Genomic DNA, 18,818 nt, shown 5'->3' on the forward strand with positions numbered 1-18,818 from the left:
GCTCCACTGCAGCAGGGTGGGCCTGGTTGTATGCAGGGGAGGGGAAGGGAGTTCCCCAGGGGCTCAGGCCACTGGGCTCTCATTAGGTTCCTGTGAGTTAGAGAATCCAAGCCCTGCTCTCCGACCCTGTGTGTCCAATGGTCCTCCTAGCGTTCTGCGCGTGTGGTCTCTACTCCCCCTCGAATGCAGCCCAGAGCTGGAGCTCAGCAGAGGTCTGCCCCCAAAGCCAGTGGGCACTGGGAAGCCCAGGGGCCTCTGGGAGCGAACCACCTCCTACTATTCAGTCTACAGATATGTACTGCACACAGGCAGTGGTGGGCTCTGTTCCCCGCACTGGAAATCCAGGGGGAACAGATGAGACCCAGCCTGGTACCCATGGAGCTTACAGTCTAGGGGAAGGAAGTCCAGAAACAAGTGCACCATATGAATGTCCCCGAGTAAAAGTGCTGTAAAGAAGAGTGAAGCAGGGCGATGGGGGGGACACAGCGGGCCCGGTCAGGAGAGGCTGCTTGAGCAGAGACCACGAGGAACCTGCCATGCACTTGCTCCCCGACTCTTGCATTTAGCCCGCTGCTGATGGATATTGTATGGGCCAGAGGCAGGGATGGTCGGCTATGACCCCAGAGCGGACGGCAGGAACATCTCCAAGTTCCAGGTGGCAGTGGCTGGCTCTGTGTCTGGATTTGTCACTCGGGCGCTGGTCAGCCCCCTGGATGTCATCAAGATCCGTTTCCAGGTACCTATCTCCCCTTTGTCTGTGCAGTGAGCTGGAGGCCAGGTCGGTGTCTCTTGCACAGACAGCCCTTAGAACATGGTCAAGGTGAGGCACCTCTTCACCTTCATTCTCATTTCTGACAGTTCTGCTTCACCCAGCGTCAGGCTATCCAGGTAAGCATGGGCTGACTTGTGCTTACTGACTAATCTGTGGTGAACAATTTCACATTTTTTCACCACATCCAGGCTGCTTCTAGGCGTGGCTGCCATCTGTCTCTCCCAGCCCCACAGCACCTTTCTACAGAATCAAAGCCTCTTTTCCAATTTACAGTCCCTGACAGGGACGGAGGACCCAGTAAGCAGGGGAAGCAAGGGCTTGGTGGTGCTTACTTAACTCCTCACGTGTGAAACTGCTACTGAGCAGTGAGTAAGCACCGGTGAGCCCATGCTTCCCTGCTTATTGGGTAACTACCCCTGTCCTCACCCCGTCCCCACCGCTGTCCTGTGACCTTTCCCATCTGCCTTCCCAGCTTCAGATCGAGCGCCTGTCCCGCAGTGAGCCCAATGCAAAATACCATGGCATCCTGCAGGCCGGGAGGCAGATTCTGCGGGAAGAGGGTCTCTCGGCTTTCTGGAAAGGCCACATCCCGGCCCAGCTTCTCTCCATAGGCTATGGAGCTGTCCAGGTAGGTGATGGGAAGCCAGCCAGGCCTCTGAGGTGACACTTGCTCAATGGAGGGGCACCGGGTGGGTGAGGCCAGCAGGAAGACACACTTCTCACCTGTCTGAATGGGAACCTCCCTGACCAGACCGCCTTGAGCTGACTGGAGGGCCAGCGAGTATTGGGGCTACCCCTTGGAGTGCTCCCAACTGATGCTTTGCTTCCAGGGGGTCCCCTGCCAAGAATCAGCATCATTTCCTAGTTCTCTAAAAATTAAGTTAGTGGATGGAATTTTCTGGTATAAAAATGTTCCATGCATTTCCCTAGCCCTTGGAGTATTTGGCTTTCCTCCAAGAGTGTCAGATGGCATCTGAGTTCTGCCCGGGATCGTGCATTGATTCTGTCCCCTCCCTGCTCCCCGCAGAGTCTCTGCTCATCCCTACGCTGGGCCCACCGGGGTTGTAGGCGGGGTACTGGGCGACCGTGTGGTCTTAGCCTCATTCTCCGGGCTGTGTCTGACTTCCCCACTCCCTCTTACAGTTTTTGTCATTTGAGCTGCTGACAGAGTTGGTGCACAGAGCCAGTGTGTGTGATGCCCGGGACTTCTCAGTGCACTTTGTGTGTGGCGGCCTGTCTGCCTGCGCGGCCACCCTGGCCGTGCACCCCGTCGATGTTCTGCGCACTCGCTTTGCAGCTCAGGGTGAGCCCAGGGTGAGTGGCCAGGGCCAGGGAAGGGGAGCAGTGGCAGGTACTCCAGGCACTGGGGTTCTCTTTCCTTAGAGAGAACAAAGCTAGGAGAGCCTAGGGTTTTCAGTTCGCCACGTGGCTCATCTGTGGAGCTGTGGGCAGGAGCTCACGGCTCACCGGCAGCCAGAACTGCAGGTACAAAACAGAACAAATGAAATACCACGCAGCAGACTGACCGGGGAAGGCAGCTGGGAAGGTGAGAGGGGAGAGCGTGTTTCTGGGTTATGGTGCAATGGGGTCTACTTTCCACAAAGAATGGGGGAGGAAATGGGATACTTCAGTCAGACTTAAGGAAGAACCTACTGGCCAAAAGCCAGGGATTAAGCCCTGAAGTAGACTCCACACCATAATCTCTGTTTCCTGAAAGTATTTAAGAATAGTGTCGTGCATGCATGCGTGTGTGCTTGTGTTCCCAACCAAGGGAGGATTCTGTTGGTAGGGAAGGGCTCTTTGCTTAAAAATATGATTGAAGACCAGTTACGAGTAACTTGTTTCACTTTCTCCGGTTCTTTGTGTTGGTTAGGGTGGAGATCCTGGGTGGGGTGGATGGCCCTTTTGTTTAGGAGATATTCTAGTGACTTTGTTGTTTGAGAGTCCCCAGGAAAACACTCTGGAAGTAAATAATTGGGCATAAATGCTAAAGTGCTCTGTTTGATAATTCAGTAGAAAATTGGAGTTTTGGGGTGACTGCCCTGTCGGTGAAATGGGATAAGGGGCAGAGCGATGGAGAAAGAAGGATGATTATAGTTAGAGAGGACCTATAAATATGGGTTTATAGACCTCAGCAACATGGTGACCGCTGGGCTGAAGAAAAGTTCACTGGCACTTTGATGTATAAGAGCTTGAATTCTAGAGTACGTGGGATGTGGAAGGCTGCGGTCCACAGCAGGAGCCCGAAGTCCATCTTGAGTCTTGACGTAAGGTCAGAGGCCATTGTGTGTTCCTGATATTACTTTCCCTAATACTTGCTGGCTGTTGAACCAGCAATGTGGCCCTGCTCCGACAAGTCCATGACAATCCTAGAGGCACAGTTTGCCCTCAGAAAGACTGTCATTTGGCTGAAAGTTGAGCCATGAGGGTTGAGTTCAGGTCTGGCTTGAAGGGTGCCTAAGGGCCATAGTGTTTGTTTTGTTTTTTTACGTGTCTAGTGTTGTTCAATAAGTTGAAATTCAGGTTTGACATCAAGAAGACAGGCTCATGTGGGAGAGAAAGAGACTAAGCGAAGGGCCGTAGTCTTGGGGGCTCCGTCGGTCTCTGTGAGAGCAGTAAGCCTGGACTGGTTGTATGGTTTGGCGTTTGTTCCACATTTTTCTCCCATTCTGTCTGGGACTGCCTATTGTGATCCCCTTTAGAGCAGTCGGCAGGGGTAACCGGCCACTATCTAGTTCTGCCTCAGGGTCGTGGAGGCTGGGGTTCACATGGTCCGTCAGGCCTTTGGACTATTTCCGGGTGTCTTTGATTTCTTCGCTTCTCTTTGCTCCAGACAGGGAGAGACCAGCAGTTGCACCTGACGGCTGCTCACAAGCTTTTTTTTTCTTTTTAAATTGTGATTTGGGTGAAAGTTTAGAGCAAATTCATTTTCCATACAGTATTTCATACACATTTTGTTTCATGACATTGATTGCAATTCCCCAGGTGTAACAGCTCTCTCCCCACTTCCTCCCTGTAGTTACTTACCTCTTCCCTGTGTCCTCCCCTCCCATGTACTCCTGTGCCACCCCCGCCCACACACACACACCCAGCTATCGCCCTGTGCAAACACTGACCTTCTATCAAGGAGTGCATCTCCCTGATGTAAATCTTCACCCCATATGCCTGTCTGTTGTTTGGCTGGAAGCCACAGGAGTGAGTTCAGTTCCAGACCTGAAGGGTAACTAGGGGCCATAGTCTTGGGGGTCTCACCAGGCTCTATCAGACCAAAAACCTGGTCTTTTTTCTTTTTCTTTTTTTTTTTTTATGATTTTGAGTTTTTTTCCACATTGTTCTTTAATCAGGATTCTTCTGTAGAATCTTTGATCAGGATGTTCAATAATGATAGCCAGGCACCAACCGATTCTGCCCCATCACCCCATTTCAGTGCACTGTCTTCCTACACCCTCAGCTGGGCTCAGTCAGAGCCCCTCTGGTTCATTTCAATCACTGTAGGGTTAGCAGAAGGGCGCAGAGTAAAACCAGTTCCCCCTGGCCTTCCTGCCGAGGTATGTCCTGTGGAGAGCCTAAGAAGGCTAGATGCAGTGACACGTGGCAGAGCCAGAACTCACCGAGACTGCCTCGGTTCTCTGGGCCTCACGAGTTTTCCACCTTTGACAGGGTGCTTACCGATCCTCTCTATTAAGACCCCTACCTCATTTTAGTGTTGAGTTTTCCATCTTGGAGAGGTTTCCACCTTACACAGGTTCTAGCTTTTGCAGGTTTTGCTGTACATGCACATGGCAAAAAATCCAAACAGCATAAATCAAACTGTATGACTCGCCCCAAGCTCCCCATTTCCCTCCGCCATGGCGGTCCTGTATATCCTTGGGGAGATAGTCTCTGCACCCACAGCGCTCTGTGATGGGCCCTCCACAGGCTCTGTGCCCGCCTCACCTGTGTCTTCTATCTTGTCTTTCTCTGTAACTGCATTTTGGGGATGATTGCATATCATGTGTAGGCTGCACCATCCTGTTTTAACAGCCTTGCTACACAGCTTTGAGTGGGTTTATCAGAATTTATGTAACCAGTCACCCCAGAGACACTGTCTATCCAGAGCGGCCATCTCTGCACACATGCTTTGGTGCACACCGTGTGGGTATATCTGTCATGTACATTCTGGTCGGGGAGTTGCTGGAACCCCACCTTGTGTACTTTTTGTGTATTTTCTTTGACTGTCCTCTTGGTAAGCAGTTTTGTTCCTGCTAGCTGGGCCGGGGGTAGGGTAGAACCACCATGCTGTGCTCACTTGAGTTGGGTGTGTGTGTGTGTGTGTGTGTCCAGGTCTATAACACCCTCCGAGATGCCGTGGTGACCATGTACCGGACAGAAGGCCCTTTAGTCTTCTACAAGGGCTTGAACCCCACCTTGATTGCCATCTTCCCCTATGCCGGCTTCCAGTTCTCCTTTTACAGCTCCTTGAAGCATGCGTATGAGTGGGCCATGCCAGCTGAAGGGAAGACAAACGGTGAGACAGCCCCGAATGAAAGGGACTCTGTCCCCACCCCGCTCTGCGTTTGCTCCCAAGCCCTGATCTCTCCTCTGAATCACTGTGAAATAAGTTTTCCTGCCGGGAGATCAGACACCACTGTCCTCTGTGTCTGACTCTGAGATGCAGCCAAGTAAACAAACAAAGACAGCAGCTTGCACATGCCTTGGCTTTTCCAGCCCCACCACACCCCTCGCTGGCATCACTGGCATTCACTTCCAGCCTTTGGTCATGGTTTGCATTTTTGTCAGAGGTCCAACTTGCAAATTGCCTGTTTTCGTTTTTGTTTTTTTTTTTAACTTTGGGCGGATGGAGAGGGGGTTGGGCATCCTGTTCCTGTCCAGCCTTGAACCTGAGTCACACTGCAGTCCCTGATTGCCTCTAGCTAGGTTGTGAGAAGGCTCCACCCTTCCTGCCACCAGCAGTGCCATCTGCACCCCATCATCATTCTTAGGTGTGCCTGGCTTTTTTTACAATGGTTAAGCCCTCGGCAGCTTGAACCAACTGGCCACTCTGCAGGAGAAAGACGTGGCCATCTGCTTTCTTTAAGATGACAGCCTTGGAAACCCTGTGGGTAGTTCCACTCTGCCCTCTAGGAGCGCTGTGAGTCGGAATTGACTCCAGGGCAACAAGTCTGGTTCTTTCCTACTGGCTCTGTCTGGTTTTCATCTAGATAAATTCCTCTTTGAGGTCAAAGGATACTTGTGGGGTTCTGATTTGTGCTGGAGGATTAGATGTGACGGCCCCACGTTGTCTATCAGAGACAGACCCCATTCTAACATGCCTGCCCCAACCCTATTCTCTGGCTCAGGGAACCTCAAAAACCTGCTTTGTGGCAGTGGAGCTGGAGTCATCAGCAAGACCCTCACGTACCCCCTGGACCTCTTCAAGAAGCGGCTGCAGGTCGGAGGGTTTGAGCAGGCCCGAGCCACATTTGGCCAGGTGAGCCATGCCCCTGCGCACAGCTCTGATGCTTGTTGCTCACTGGGCACATTGAGGATCATTTGGCAGCATCATTCCCCAGGGGCCCCAAGCCCTTGGGAAAGCCTCTGTGTTCATTGGCCGCTGTGGAGTGAGCTGGGAAAGGAGATGCCTAGCCTCTGCTCTGAAAAAGCCTCCAGTCCATTTGGGTCACAGGACATGTAGAGGGAACTCACATAACCAAGAACCTGGAGGAAGAGACCCATTGCCAGTGCACGGGGTTCTCCACGTTGTGCCATATGTGTTCCTGCAAAGGGGTAAATTAATTAAGTTTGAGTGTTTATATTTTGGGAGCTCTGGTGGCACAGTGCCTAAGGCACTTGACTGCTAGCCAGAAGGAAGACTGGGCAATCTACTTCCATAGAGATACCACCTCAGAAACCCAAGGAGGGGTCGCTATGAGTTGGGATCGACTCGATGACAGTGAGTTTGATTTGGTTTAGTGTTTATATTTTAAATGGAAGGGTTTGCCATGCAGAGAAACTCTGTGAAGGAAGCTGTGGTGGTGCAGTGTGTAAGTCATTTGACTGCTAATCAGGAAGGTTGGCAGTTCAAACCCACCAGCTACTCCATAGCAGGAAGATGAGGCAATCTGCTTCCATTAAAATTTATGGTCATGTAAACCCAGTGGGGATCACTGTGAGTCGGAATCGACTCCATCGCAGTGGATTTCATTTTTTCGGTTTAGGAGGGTTTGCCATTCCAAGAAACCCCGTGATAGGTAGTTCTTAAAGAGTTACTAGGCGCTGCCTACACAGTCCATTCAGGTTTTCACAAACTGGATTTTCATCTTTTCCTTTTGGAGTCCTGATTTTGTAAGAAGCCAGAGTGGTGTCCGTGACAGTGGGGAGGATGAAGGGGGAGTAGTGGCAGGGCTTCCCGTCCAGACCCTGAGATGCAGGGTAGAGATGGGAGAGTACACAGGTGCAGGTGTTGGTAGAGGAGGCAGCGTGGGGTGAACGGGAGGCAGGAGGGCGGGGTAGCGCACACCTGACCTGGGGAGGAAGAACTGGGTTTACAGTTATATTTATTTTTCACAAGAATATACATTTGCTTTGTAGAAAGATCAACATCACCCATAACCACCTCCCCCCAGATCACCACACAGAACCTTTGGATGTAGTTTTATGTGTAAATACATATGTACATTTTAAATAAAAATGGGATCATTACTGCAGACAAGCTTCTGTAACCTCCCTTTTCCATTTCCACCTCGTCCTGAAGGGACGGTTGGGATCTGGCCCAGGGAGATGATGACAGTGAGACAGGGTAGGGAGGCAGCTCCCAAAGGAGACCCATGGTTTGGCTGGGGCTGGGAGGGCACAAGGGAGACAGGTGAGAGGGAAGTCGAGGCCAGATGGTGGGACACCTTGAACGCTGACTGGTGGCGCCTGGCCTCGGTTCTTCATGATGTTGCCATTGTTGTCACCGGGAGTCACTGGAGGATTTGGAGAGGAGTGAGGCATGAGGGCTCTGCCTGGCAGCACTGTGTAGTCAACTAGAGGAAGTAGGCTGGAGGCACGGAGGTCAAACTGGAGGTCAGTTCAAGGGGTAACAACGGCCAGATTGAGATCTGCTGCCCAAGCAGGAGAGGGTGGACTGGAACCCAGAGTCACAGACCCACTGGAAGAGGATCTGGAGCCGTCAGCAGGGCTCTAGGAACCAGCAGTTAAGGACAGTCAACCCGGCCTCCGTGAGAAGGAGCTCTGTCCAGCTGCTGATTTCCAGGCGTTACCTCTGTTAAGTCGGACGGAGCTCCTTGGAGAGAATGAATGAAACGTATTCTCCCTCTGCTTGTTTGCATCCATTCCCCTGTCCGGCAATGTTTACAGAGAGCTGGGACATGCCAGGTGCCGTGCTGATGAATGAAGAGAGCCCTACGTTGATGGCCTCCTCCCTCCTCAATCTGAGTACCCTTCCTCTCCCCAGGTACGAAGCTACAAGGGCCTCCTAGACTGCGCCAAGCAGGTTCTGCAAGAGGAAGGGTCCCAGGGCCTCTTCAAGGGTCTGTCACCCAGCCTGCTGAAGGCAGCCCTCTCCACAGGCCTCGTGTTCTTCTGGTATGAGTTATTCTGTAACTTCTTCCACAACATGAAGAAGACACACAGCTAGCTTGAGGAGACCAGGGGCGGCCGGGAATTCTCTGACTGCAGCGACCTCCCAAGGGAAGAAGTCTCCAATGTCCTTTTGCACTGAGAGGTGCTGCCTGGGCTGTCTCTCCCAGCCAGCCGTCCTGGGCTGAGAGCCATCAGAGCCGGTGGCAGCCTCAGTGCCCTCCCTGCTCGGCCCTCCCCAGAGGGCCAGGGGCTTTCCCTGTGAGGGAAGGTGGTGGCGACACAGGACTCGGTGGGTGGGGCTCCAGTAGCACAGGTCAGGGAGGGGCTGGAGCTTCTCTCATCTCTCCAGGACACCTCAGAGGAGCAGATGCCCCCCTCTCAGCCCTGTCTGCCAGGAGGACCCTCCTGGGGCTGGATGGGCCTCCATTGAACAGAGGGCTGGGGTCAGGCTCTGTGGGAGTCTGGTCCCCACACTTGGGCTATGATTGCCACCAACGTATGAATAGACATTAAAGCTAAACGCACATTCCTTACCTTGCCCTGCCGTGTTCCCTTACCAGCCGCACCCCTCAGTGTGAGGGAAGGGACCCTGCTTCCCCCGGTTCCATTTCCCTCGACACCTGCAGCCCTCAGCAAACTCAGCTTCTAGCTCTGCAGGGAGACTCCAAGTTGAAGGCAGGAAGTAGAGGTGGTACTGATGGGGAGGAGAGGAGAAAGGCGGTAGCCTTGGCCTCAATCCACTTTGACTGGCTCCCCTTTCACTGGGTGCTGGGCCAGAGGGCACTGGGGCACCCCTCCTTGACTCAGGGCATGGTGCTGCGTGTAGACCCCTCCCCTGTGACCCCAAAGGGCCACAAGTCTAGAGAAGTGAAGTGAAGGGGATAGTGAGAGGAAGGGGCTGGGTGGCCCAGTGAGGGCACATCCGTCCCCAGGAGGGGCTTGTCAGCACATAGGGACCCGCAAGCGATGTTCATCTAGGCGCACAGGAGACACTTCAGTTAAGGGCACAGAGGAGAAAATCAACAACACAGCCCCACCTCCCCACTCCCACTCGCCCCCCCACGCCCCGCCACAGGTGGCTTCCGCAGCGGGAGCCCGGATGGAGGAGCAGGCTGAACCTCACCTGGGACTTAGCCCAGCCCTGAGGCAGAGTCTGCCCTCACTCCAGGCGCCCCCTCCAGCCTTTGTGCTGACTGGGAGCTAAGGAAGGCCTCTGTCAGGAGCAGGTGGAGGTGAGTGTTGGGCCCCGGTCCCCTGGGACCCAGCTCCTCCTCCCACTCAAACCTACTCTGGTCTTGGTGGTGTGTCAGGGTTTGCTGCACTTGGCTTACTTTGCCTGGGCTGCTGGAGGGGCAGTCAAGGCCCAAGCCTCGGCTGCACAAGGCAGATGCTGTTTTGTATGAAATTCCAGAGCGAATCCATTGCAGTCAAGTTCATTCTCACAGCCCCTGCCCCTTGACTTCTGCCGCAGGTGAGAGTTCTCTCCCAGCCTTTTCTTGGGACCACTTTAGGGGCTCTATGTGAGAAGAGGAGAGAATTTTAGCAGCAAGCAACTGCCATCCACACTCCGGCCTAAGCTGGTGGAAAGACAGCAGTTCTCCAACCTTCTGGGAGCCTCCCACCCCCCCCCCCACCCCCGTCCTCCCCCACACACACCCCTCAGGGGCCCGACAGGACCAGCTGCGGCTCTTGAGCTGTGTGGTCAGCCAGCCTCTCACAGCCCCAGCCCAGAAAGACCGAGCCTGGGGGCTTGCTTAAAGTAGAGGTCCCTCCCAACACCCCGCTGGGCGCACATTGTCAATTGTGACCCATTTCTTGGACTGCCCCCTTCATTTTAAATTTATTTTACCAAAAAAAGAAGTTATTCTACCAGGAGCGTCAGTAGTTAGAGGATAGTAGGGTTTGATCCAGCCCCAAAAGTCCCCCTGCACCTCCTCTGTCCTGAGGGTGCTGATCATCTACGCCTCCACCCGGGCCAGACCACGCCCTCCGCGGGCTCTTCCCATGCTGCGCAGCTGGGCAGTGTGCCTTTTTGATCCTGTTAACCCGAGTCCAGGTGTGGGGGATAGCGAGGGTGACCCTGTTAAACCCCAGGGTTGCACGCAGGTCGGGGAGCAGGTCCAGCCCAGCGCCAGCTTGTCCCAGATAGGGTCAGGGCATACTGGGTGAGGAGGGGACAAGGTGAGCTCATTCTAGAGCAGTGGCTATTTCGCGACGTCCCGCGGCGCCTGCCTCAGTCACGCTTCCAGGAATCCGGCCCTCGGACCCGGCAGGGGGAAGATCTGTGCGTACCCGGGGTTCCGGCAGGTGGCGCCGTCCGTCCCGCCCTTTCGTTTAAGCCCCGCCCCCTGGTCTTGGCCCCGCCTCAGCCGCACCGCCCTAGGAAATGACCTAAGATGCGGCGAGGCGGGCAGAGCGCACCATCTGCGCCGGGAGCGCGGGAGCGCGCGCCATGCGCGCGGAGCGGCGCCCGGTCACGCGGGCGCGGCGCCGCCCGGGCAGGTGGGTCCCGGCACTCACGGCGCCGCGAAGGGCGTTCGCGGCTTGGGCAGGCTGCCACTGTCTGGAGGCACCTGCCTTCTCTGACCGGAGGGGAGGCTGGCACCAGTCCGGGAGGGAACCCCACTGGGGCTCCCCCTCGGTGGCGACATCATCCCCCTCCCTCCTTAAGGGGAAGAATTCAGGATGGTCCTCAGGAGTCCTGCGTGGGCTGGGCCGGGTTTCTGCCACTCAGGAGGCCAGCTGAACCAGTCCGTCGCTGGGGAGATGCTGGTCGGCTGTGGGAGCGGCAGAGAACGCTTTCACCCACCCATGCCGGCCGGCCCAAACCCGAGGGCTGTAGGGGTGGGCTTGGTGGGCTGAGAAGGACTCGCACAGAAGCCGAGGGAGGATTGGGGAGAAGGGCTTAGAGCCCTGCTGGGACTGAGGGTCCGAAGCTTGGAGCCCCCAGCCCCGCCTCTTGCCCGAAATCGTGCTGTGTCAGCAGCTTCCAGGCTGGTTTACATAAGACCGGGCTAGTCTGTCCAGAGGCGGGCCCAAGTCTCCAGTACCCACCTGGCACCCTCCCGGCTCAGCGCACCCGTCTCAACCGAGCATGGTGTCAGCTGGGAGTAAGCCCTGCCTCCTGCTGGCCCTGTAGGGTAGGCTCATTCACACGTTGTGTTTTTACCCTCGTGTAATCCCTGAAGCTTGGGGTGTCCTAGGTGAGCAACAGGTTCCTGGCTGGTGTCCGGTCTCTGCCAGACGTCAAGCTTGGTGGGCTCCGAGCCAGCCTCTGGATGCCATGACCGGCTTAGGAGCACCTGTCGGGAGCTCTGGCCAGCCCCACTGGGAAGCCCCAGCCACACTCCACACCTGAGGCCTCTCCCTTCACTGTCTTCTCCCCAGGTGCTGTCAGTAGTCCCATCCCAGCAAGGAGCTGCTGGGCTGATGGTCATGGGGGAGCCCAGTAGAGAGGAGTATAAAATTCAGTCTTTTGATGCAGAGACTCAGCAGCTGCTGAAGACAGCACTCAAAGGTGAGAACTGGGGAGCCCGGGCCAGGAGCTACAGAGAAGGGGCTGGGCTGGAGTAGGACCAGAGGGCACAGCCTCCGTCCAGGGGTCAGGGGACTGCCCAGCCCTCCTCTGTCATCTGCTGAGAACATGAATTGGCAATGTAACGACCTGGAAGACAAGCTACATAGGCCAGTATTTGGGAGTATGAACCACACAGTCACCTTTCAACCTGCAAAGCTTTTTTTTTTTTTTTTAACTTTTTATTGTGATTTGGACGATTCTTCATTCAACAGTTCATACATTTTATCTTGTGACATTAATTGCAATCCCCACAATAGCACTCTTTCCACTTCCTCCCTATGGTTACTCTCCATTCTTCTTTCCTATCCCTCCTGCCTTCTGAGGTTGATCCCTGGGCAAATCTGATCTCATAAGAGTTCTAATGGATGTGTACCTCCCAAGGGTTATTATTTCCACCTTTAGGCCTTTTGTTTGGCTGGAAGTTGAGCCACAGGAACAGTTTTAGTTCCAGGCTCATAGGGTATCTGACAGCTGTATTATGGAGGGTTTCACTCATCTCTGTCTAACCAGTAACCCTGATCTTTTTTCTGATTTTGAGTTTAGCCCTAGATTTTTTCCCCCACTCTATCCAGGACCTCCTGTTAGGATCCTTTTCAGAACAACCAGCACCATCTAGTTCTTCTGGTCTCAGGGTCATGGAGCCTGGAGTTCATGTAGTCCATTGGTCCTTTTGGGCAAAGCCTTTTTTAAAGAAGGGGAGTAGGGCACAGAGAACACAGTTCTTGCCCTCTGGGCCCTTAACTTGGTCCTGGCTTCTGCCTGACTGCAGCTGGCTTAACTCTGTGGAGCTCCCAATCCAAGACAGGGGATGAAGTTGTTTGGCAGAGGAGACGTAGTAAAACTCGTTAGAATCGGCTAACAATTAGCAATGCTACCACATGCCATGCGCTGGACTAGGCCTACGGGAGAGGCCCTACACAGCTGTTCTCACTGAGGTTCGTGTTTGTCATATAATAGTTCCTCCTGTGGAATTGCCGAGGACATCAATATTCGGTGTCCCATGTAAAACAAACATGGAATTCCTTATTCAGCCTTGCATCAGGAAGAGATGTGTGTCCTGAAAAACTAGACAAATCACGTAACATCCGTGTTTTTCATTTGGCAACCAAGAAGTTCAAAGCTGGAGCTCAGTTTTGGTATCTGCTTCCATGTATGCATACTGTCTCCCTCTCTGTATGTTTTCAGATCTCTTTAAGCATATACAGGTAGTCCTCGACTTATGACCTATTAGTTACAAGAACCCTGCTTATGACCGTCCTGTTTTATTCTGTATGTTATATTCATAATACATACCACATACAATGTTGCAGCATGTGATTTGCTGTTATTCTCATGCCAACCCCCAGACAAATAAAGGTTAGATTTACAAAGATGCTGATAATAAATGGCCCTAGTAATGAAAAAAAAAAAAAAGGTACGTGATCTACCTGCCCCAGAACTGACTTATGGGAACTGAACCCCATTGTTAAGTCAGACACTGCCTGTAAAGGGTGTGCTCTGTTGTAAACTTGTCACCTCCTTCTCAGCAGCAGGGGGAGGTGACTGTGCCGAGTACTCTGAGTGGGACTCAATGGCACCTGACAAGAGCAGACAGCCCTCCTCCCTCTGCCCCCAGACCCAGGTGCTGTGGACCTGGAGAAAGTGGCCAATGTGATCGTGGACCATTCCCTGCAGGACTGTGTGTTCAGCAAGGAGGCAGGACGCATGTGCTACGCCATCATCCAGGTGGGGGTGGGGGGTGGCAAACGGAGATGCTTTGGGAAGGCCCAGAGTAGTAGGCACAAGCCTGGCCAGCAGGGTAGAGACAGAGGATTTTCCTAAGAGGAGGCGGCACTGGGGCGGGGGGTTGTGATGGCACCTCCCGCTGCCGCTCACTAGCCTTTCCCTGGCTGGCAGGCAGAAAGCAAGCAGACAGGCCAGAGTGTTTTCCGGCGGGGCCTTCTCAACCGACTGCAGCAGGAGTACCAGGCCCGGGAGCAGCTGCGGGCCCGCTCCCTGCAGGGCTGGGTCTGCTATGTCACTTTCATCTGCAACATCTTTGACTACCTAAAGGTGAGGCCCCAGCAGCCACCCTGGGTGGCAGCCTGTCTCCCGGGGTCCAGGCTGGCGTGCTCCCACTGCTGCTAATCCTGGTGCTCTGGTCCTTCTTCCCGCCAGGTGAACAACATGCCCATGATGGCCCTGGTGAACCCTGTCTATGACTGCCTCTTCCGGCTGGCCCAGCCTGACAGTCTGAGCAAGGAGGAGGAGGTGGGTAGCCTGGCACAGGCGAGGATGGAGGTGCGTAGTCTTGCTTGACTCAGAGGGCCACCCCGCTTCCTGGGGCAGAAGCCTGTGGGGGCAGTTAAGGCCTGTCACAGTGCTAGGTGTACAATTTGTCCAGAACAGAGAGCAGCCAAAGCTTCCGCCTCAGAGACTTTCTTTCCAGAGGGAAAGCTGGTCCATGGTAGGAACAGAGGTAGCCTCGTACTAGCCCAGAAACCAAGCCAGGGTCAGGCAGTGTGGGAGAGGCAGGAAGGTGAAGGGGTTAAAAAGCACTCTGTCCACCCCATCCAGATGAGTCTGCAGCAAGTCCCTGAACACGTTCCCTTTCACCTATGATGGGAGCAGTACCCCCTGGGTGGTGTGAGGGTGAAGCCAGAGGGTATGAAGGGCACAGCATGATGCCCGGCACTCAGCAGGCAGTCTGGGGTTGCCCTGTGTAGTGTGTGGCCCTGCCCCAGTTTCACCTCCCACTGCCCTGCAGGTCGACTGCCTAGTGCTGCAGCTGCACCGGGTCGGAGAGCAGCTGGAGAAGATGAACGGGCAGCGCATGGACGAGCTCTTTGTCCTGATCCGGGATGGCTTCCTGCTCCCGACCGGCCTCAGCTCCCTGGCCCAGCTGCTGCTGCTAGAGATCATTGAGTTCCGGGCAGCTGGCTGGAAGACCACCCCGGCAGCCCACGACTATTACTACAGCGAGGTCTCCGACTAGGCTGCTAGCCCTGGGGGCCCTCACCAGCAGAACCAGCCTGGCTCCCACCCACCTCCCCAAAAACTTGCCCTTCTAGACTTTCAACATCTCCTAAGGTGTTTCCCATTCACACTGTGGCCCTGCCCTGAACTCCTTCCCTCTCCTACTCAGTCTGGAGTCAGGGAGGCCACACACAGGCCTGATCTCCCAGGCTGGAGCATGCTCATAGCCCTCCCTCCCCCGGCAGCCCCTCCCTACCTTCCACCTGGGCGGGGCAGAGAGGCCAACTCCTAACAGCCATAGCACTGCATAACCACTGGTATAGCAGCTACCTTGGTGCCTCAGTTTCCCCACCTGTAAAATGGGTATCCATGACTACTGCTGGATGCTTTGGGATGTCAAGGCCAGCGGCCAGAGCACAAGTCACACCAAAAATAAAACAAACTTTTATATGTGTTATATGAGGCCTACTTTGGAAACAAGCCCATTTTCTCCAGTCGGTCTCAATGAATGGCTGTACCATGCGCTACACCAGTTCTAGGTGAGAATTTTCTATTAAACCTATTCTGGTACTAAAACTGCTTCCTTTCCTTGCACACTGAGGTCCACTCCAAGCTGAGAGGAGGCTGGATGGGCCCTGAGTTTTTTGAGGGAAACCCCCAAGTCAACATGGTCCCTCTTTGCAAGGAGATGGGCTAAGAGGGGCAAGTTCTTGCCCCCAAAGGGTTAATGAGCAACAGGCAAACTGCCCCATCCTTGGGAGGCCTGCCCTTACAAAGGAACTGCATCCGCATCCCCCAGGGACTTTTCCACATGTCAGAGCAGCTGGAGCCTTGCTCTACCACCAGCGGTAGTGGGCCAGGGCACGGTTGGCCTCAGCCATCTTGTGCACGTCGTGTTTCCTCTTGATCACCGGGCCCTGGTTATGGAAAGCCTGTAGCAGTTCGTGCGACAGCTTCTCTGGCATCAGAGTCCGCCTGTGCTTCTTCTCCCGGCACTCAGTAATCATCCACTTCATGGCCAGGAAGCGGCGACGCCGGTCGGCCAGGGGCACAGGGACCTAGGTGAGACAGGATATTGGCAAGGTGGTCCCAGGGCCTGCCAGGGCTGGGGCCTCCTGCCTTCTTAAGCTCTAGAGAGTAGCCACAGGTTCCCTCTGGGCCAGGCCTACTAAGGCTCCTGTGAGAGGGGGTGTTTGATCTTTCTCTCTCTGAGCTCTCTCCAGCCCTGGGTGACCTAAGTGTGGCAAAAAGGCATTCCCATTCTGCAAACACTCAGTAAACATGACTCCTTTCTCGCCCTTTGGGGTCACAGGGGAGGGGTCAACACAAGCACCAACTGGGAAAAGCCCCTCTGGCTGGGGTGACTCAGCCCTTAGAGCATGAGTGCCTAAAAATAAGACACTCCATCCAAGACTCATCTGCCAGGCCCCCACTAGTACCAGGTACCTTGCTAGACTCTGAGGATACTGACATAAATGAGAAAGTCCCTACTTTTAGGGAGTGGTCACTGAAAAGGGGAAGAAAACCCACCAACAAGCTACAATGGAATGCCAGGACAGAGGCACCCCGTTCAGCTCCAATATGACGGAGCATCAGCTATGGATCAAGTGCTACGCCAGACACTGATGTACAAAGATGGGGTATAAACATGGCCCGTCACCTTGAGAAGCTTGCAGTTTAGAGCACAGGGTGCTGCACAGAAGGCAGGCAGGGGTGCGGGCTTCCAGACCAGGCCATTTGGGTAGTTTTTGCTCTCTTCCCTTCCCATCTCCTACCTGGGATTTTCACACTGCAGACTCAGAGGAACAGAGCCTGACAGTCGCTGGCCCCTAGAAAGCTATCAATCCCGGCCCAATCCTGGGGCCCTCGCACCCTAACAACCCCTAACCTTGTTCCACATGTAGGCACAGGCAGCCCTGCTTCCTCCCTTGCTGTTTTCCTCCTTCTCACCTGGTAGAAGTGGCCACCCTTGAGGATGGGTACCAGCCCAATCACAGGCTCACAGTTTTTCAGAGCCTGGTGGAAGATGGTGTAGGGATTGAGTTCAATGGCTGCCTGTTCCTCGGCAGAAGCAGTGTGGTACTTCTCAAACTGCTTCCTTTTCACAGCTTCCAGGGTCTGCAATGGGATATGATGAAAAAGGCTGCCCCAGCTCCCTAAAGGCAACAGCCAAGTGCCTTGCCCTCTTCTCCCATCACCCCATTTTCTGTGACAGTATAGCTTCTCCCTCAGGACACCTAAGATCCAGTTCCTAAGTGCCTCCTCCTCTCCTGGACTAGGAGAGAAAGGATGGGCTAAGTTTTGTGATATGTGGAGGGAATGGCAGTTACTGACTTGGCAGGAATTCATTAAAGCCCCCACACCACATACACATAAACAAAAAACTCACTGCCATCGAGTCGAATCCGACTCACAGTGACCCCCATTGGGTTTTCAAGGCGATCAAGCTTTACGGATGTAGATTGCCCCATCTTCCTTCCACGGAGTGGGTGGTGTGTTTGAACCAACTTTCTGGTTAGCAGTCAAATGCTTTAGGCATTGTGCCACCAGAGCTCCTTATAGAGAAGTTAAATTTAATGACAAGTTGAAATGAATGAACCAAGTACAACGCTACAGGAAAAACAAAGATGGTACCTGCTTACCTGCGTCATGAGGAACCTGGCCAGCACTTTGTTTCCTCCTTTCATCATCATGTTGGTGAATTTACTTTGAGGAGAAAAGCAACATGCTTAGCTTTCCAAGGCTGTATCACAGAACCCTTAAAGGCGACCCTCCCTGGCATTGTCCCCATCCTGTAGTACAAAAGTGTTGGTTGCCATCTAACCTGATCACTGGGTCTTCAAACACAGAGCTTGTTCTGGTCGCTGGGGCAGCTTTGATGAGCTGAGTCTTCCTGAGCTCCCGTTCATACTTTTCCTCCTTAGTCAACTCAGCCACGGGCTTGCGATAATACTCCTTGTCAATCCGGGGATCCTGGTACTGCGGGCCATAGCGGCTCCACCTCACCTGGGTTAGTCTTGGGACGAGAGCAAGCGCTGACTCCACAAGTGAATAAGCCTGACTTAACAATAGACATGTTTGCCAACCCGCCAACGAGAGCGTCGCGGACACGGCTAGCTAAGCCTGAGCCGCCATAATTCTCGCTCTCGTCTCCAGAGGTGGGAGGACTTCCCCCAAACAAGCCACCCAAGTCTCCTCGCTGTCAAGCACAAACGGTAGGGCAGGTTGCTGAACCTCAGGAGAGGCTCCTCGCCTGCGCGTCTCTTCCCCCTCCCAACCCACAGGAGACCCCAGTGACGAGCGCTCTTGCAGGGCAGCACTTTCACCTCCGAATTAGATCCCTGTATCAGCCCGACTCCTCGAGCGGGAGCAATCACTAAGCCTTCAGCACTGGGCCAAGGTCAAGTAGCTAGTCAGAAGCTTGAACTCAGACATCCCGCCTCCAAGGCACTGCTCTCTCTAGGGTTCTGCACAGGCTGTCTGCGGCGCCCTTCCTTCTCCCACAGTCCCCTCCGTGAGAACCCAAGTGGGTCTCCAGCTGTCGATTGCCCACTCACCCAGGAAGCCGCGGGAGAACAATCTGCCCACCCAGGGCCAAGCCCGACCACCCTCGCACAGCTTTCACCACGGGGGCAGCCATCTTGGCTGGCCAGGAGGACTGCCCTCGGCGTGCCTGAGCGAGTGAGAGCGAATGACTGGAAACGGGAAAAAGACTCCAAGGGTCCTAAACTGTATTTCACCCCATTAATCTTGGCGTTGGAGTATCTCACTCCGGCGTTCACAGGGAAGAACCGAAAGGAAACCCTCTCCCTCCCAATCTCCGTCGTAGTCCGGCGCTGCCCTCGGCGGCTGCGCCGGCTCCTCTCAGGCCCCCTGCAAGCCACGCCTCGGTTCGTCTTTTGCAGGCTCTCGCGAGGTTGGAAGCCGCGGGGCTGCCCCGGGCGGCTG

General features: G+C 54.4%; 3 protein-coding genes across 3 annotated transcripts; 2 read left to right on the forward strand and 1 right to left on the reverse strand.

Annotated features, from left to right (window-relative positions):
* Positions 1–604: 604 nt before the first annotated feature.
* On the forward strand, positions 605–8,393 carry SLC25A19 (solute carrier family 25 member 19). Its single transcript, XM_007959868.2, has 6 exons — positions 605–736; positions 1,245–1,400; positions 1,916–2,086; positions 5,096–5,279; positions 6,112–6,242; positions 8,211–8,393. Exons 1-6 carry the CDS (start codon positions 605–607, stop codon positions 8,391–8,393), a joined length of 957 nt encoding a protein of 318 aa, XP_007958059.1.
* Positions 8,394–11,773: 3,380 nt separating this feature from the next.
* Positions 11,774–14,889, forward strand: MIF4GD (MIF4G domain containing). Its single transcript, XM_007959655.1, has 5 exons — positions 11,774–11,855; positions 13,531–13,640; positions 13,812–13,967; positions 14,073–14,165; positions 14,662–14,889. Exons 1-5 carry the CDS (start codon positions 11,774–11,776, stop codon positions 14,887–14,889), a joined length of 669 nt encoding a protein of 222 aa, XP_007957846.1.
* An 817-nt stretch (positions 14,890–15,706) lies between these two features.
* Positions 15,707–18,519, reverse strand: MRPS7 (mitochondrial ribosomal protein S7). The gene is made up of 5 exons (XM_007959656.2): positions 18,428–18,519; positions 17,695–17,886; positions 17,513–17,576; positions 16,821–16,988; positions 15,707–15,928 (listed from the first exon to the last, which is right to left on the reverse strand). The coding sequence occupies exons 1-5, from the start codon at positions 18,508–18,510 to the stop codon at positions 15,707–15,709; spliced, it is 729 nt and encodes a 242-aa protein (XP_007957847.1). The 5' UTR covers positions 18,511–18,519.
* Positions 18,520–18,818: the final 299 nt, after the last annotated feature.

Source organism: Orycteropus afer, unplaced genomic scaffold (genome assembly GCF_000298275.1).
Source record: "Orycteropus afer afer isolate SDZICR_OR568_19922 unplaced genomic scaffold, OryAfe1.0 scaffold00018, whole genome shotgun sequence".
Lineage (NCBI taxonomy): Eukaryota > Metazoa > Chordata > Mammalia > Tubulidentata > Orycteropodidae > Orycteropus > Orycteropus afer.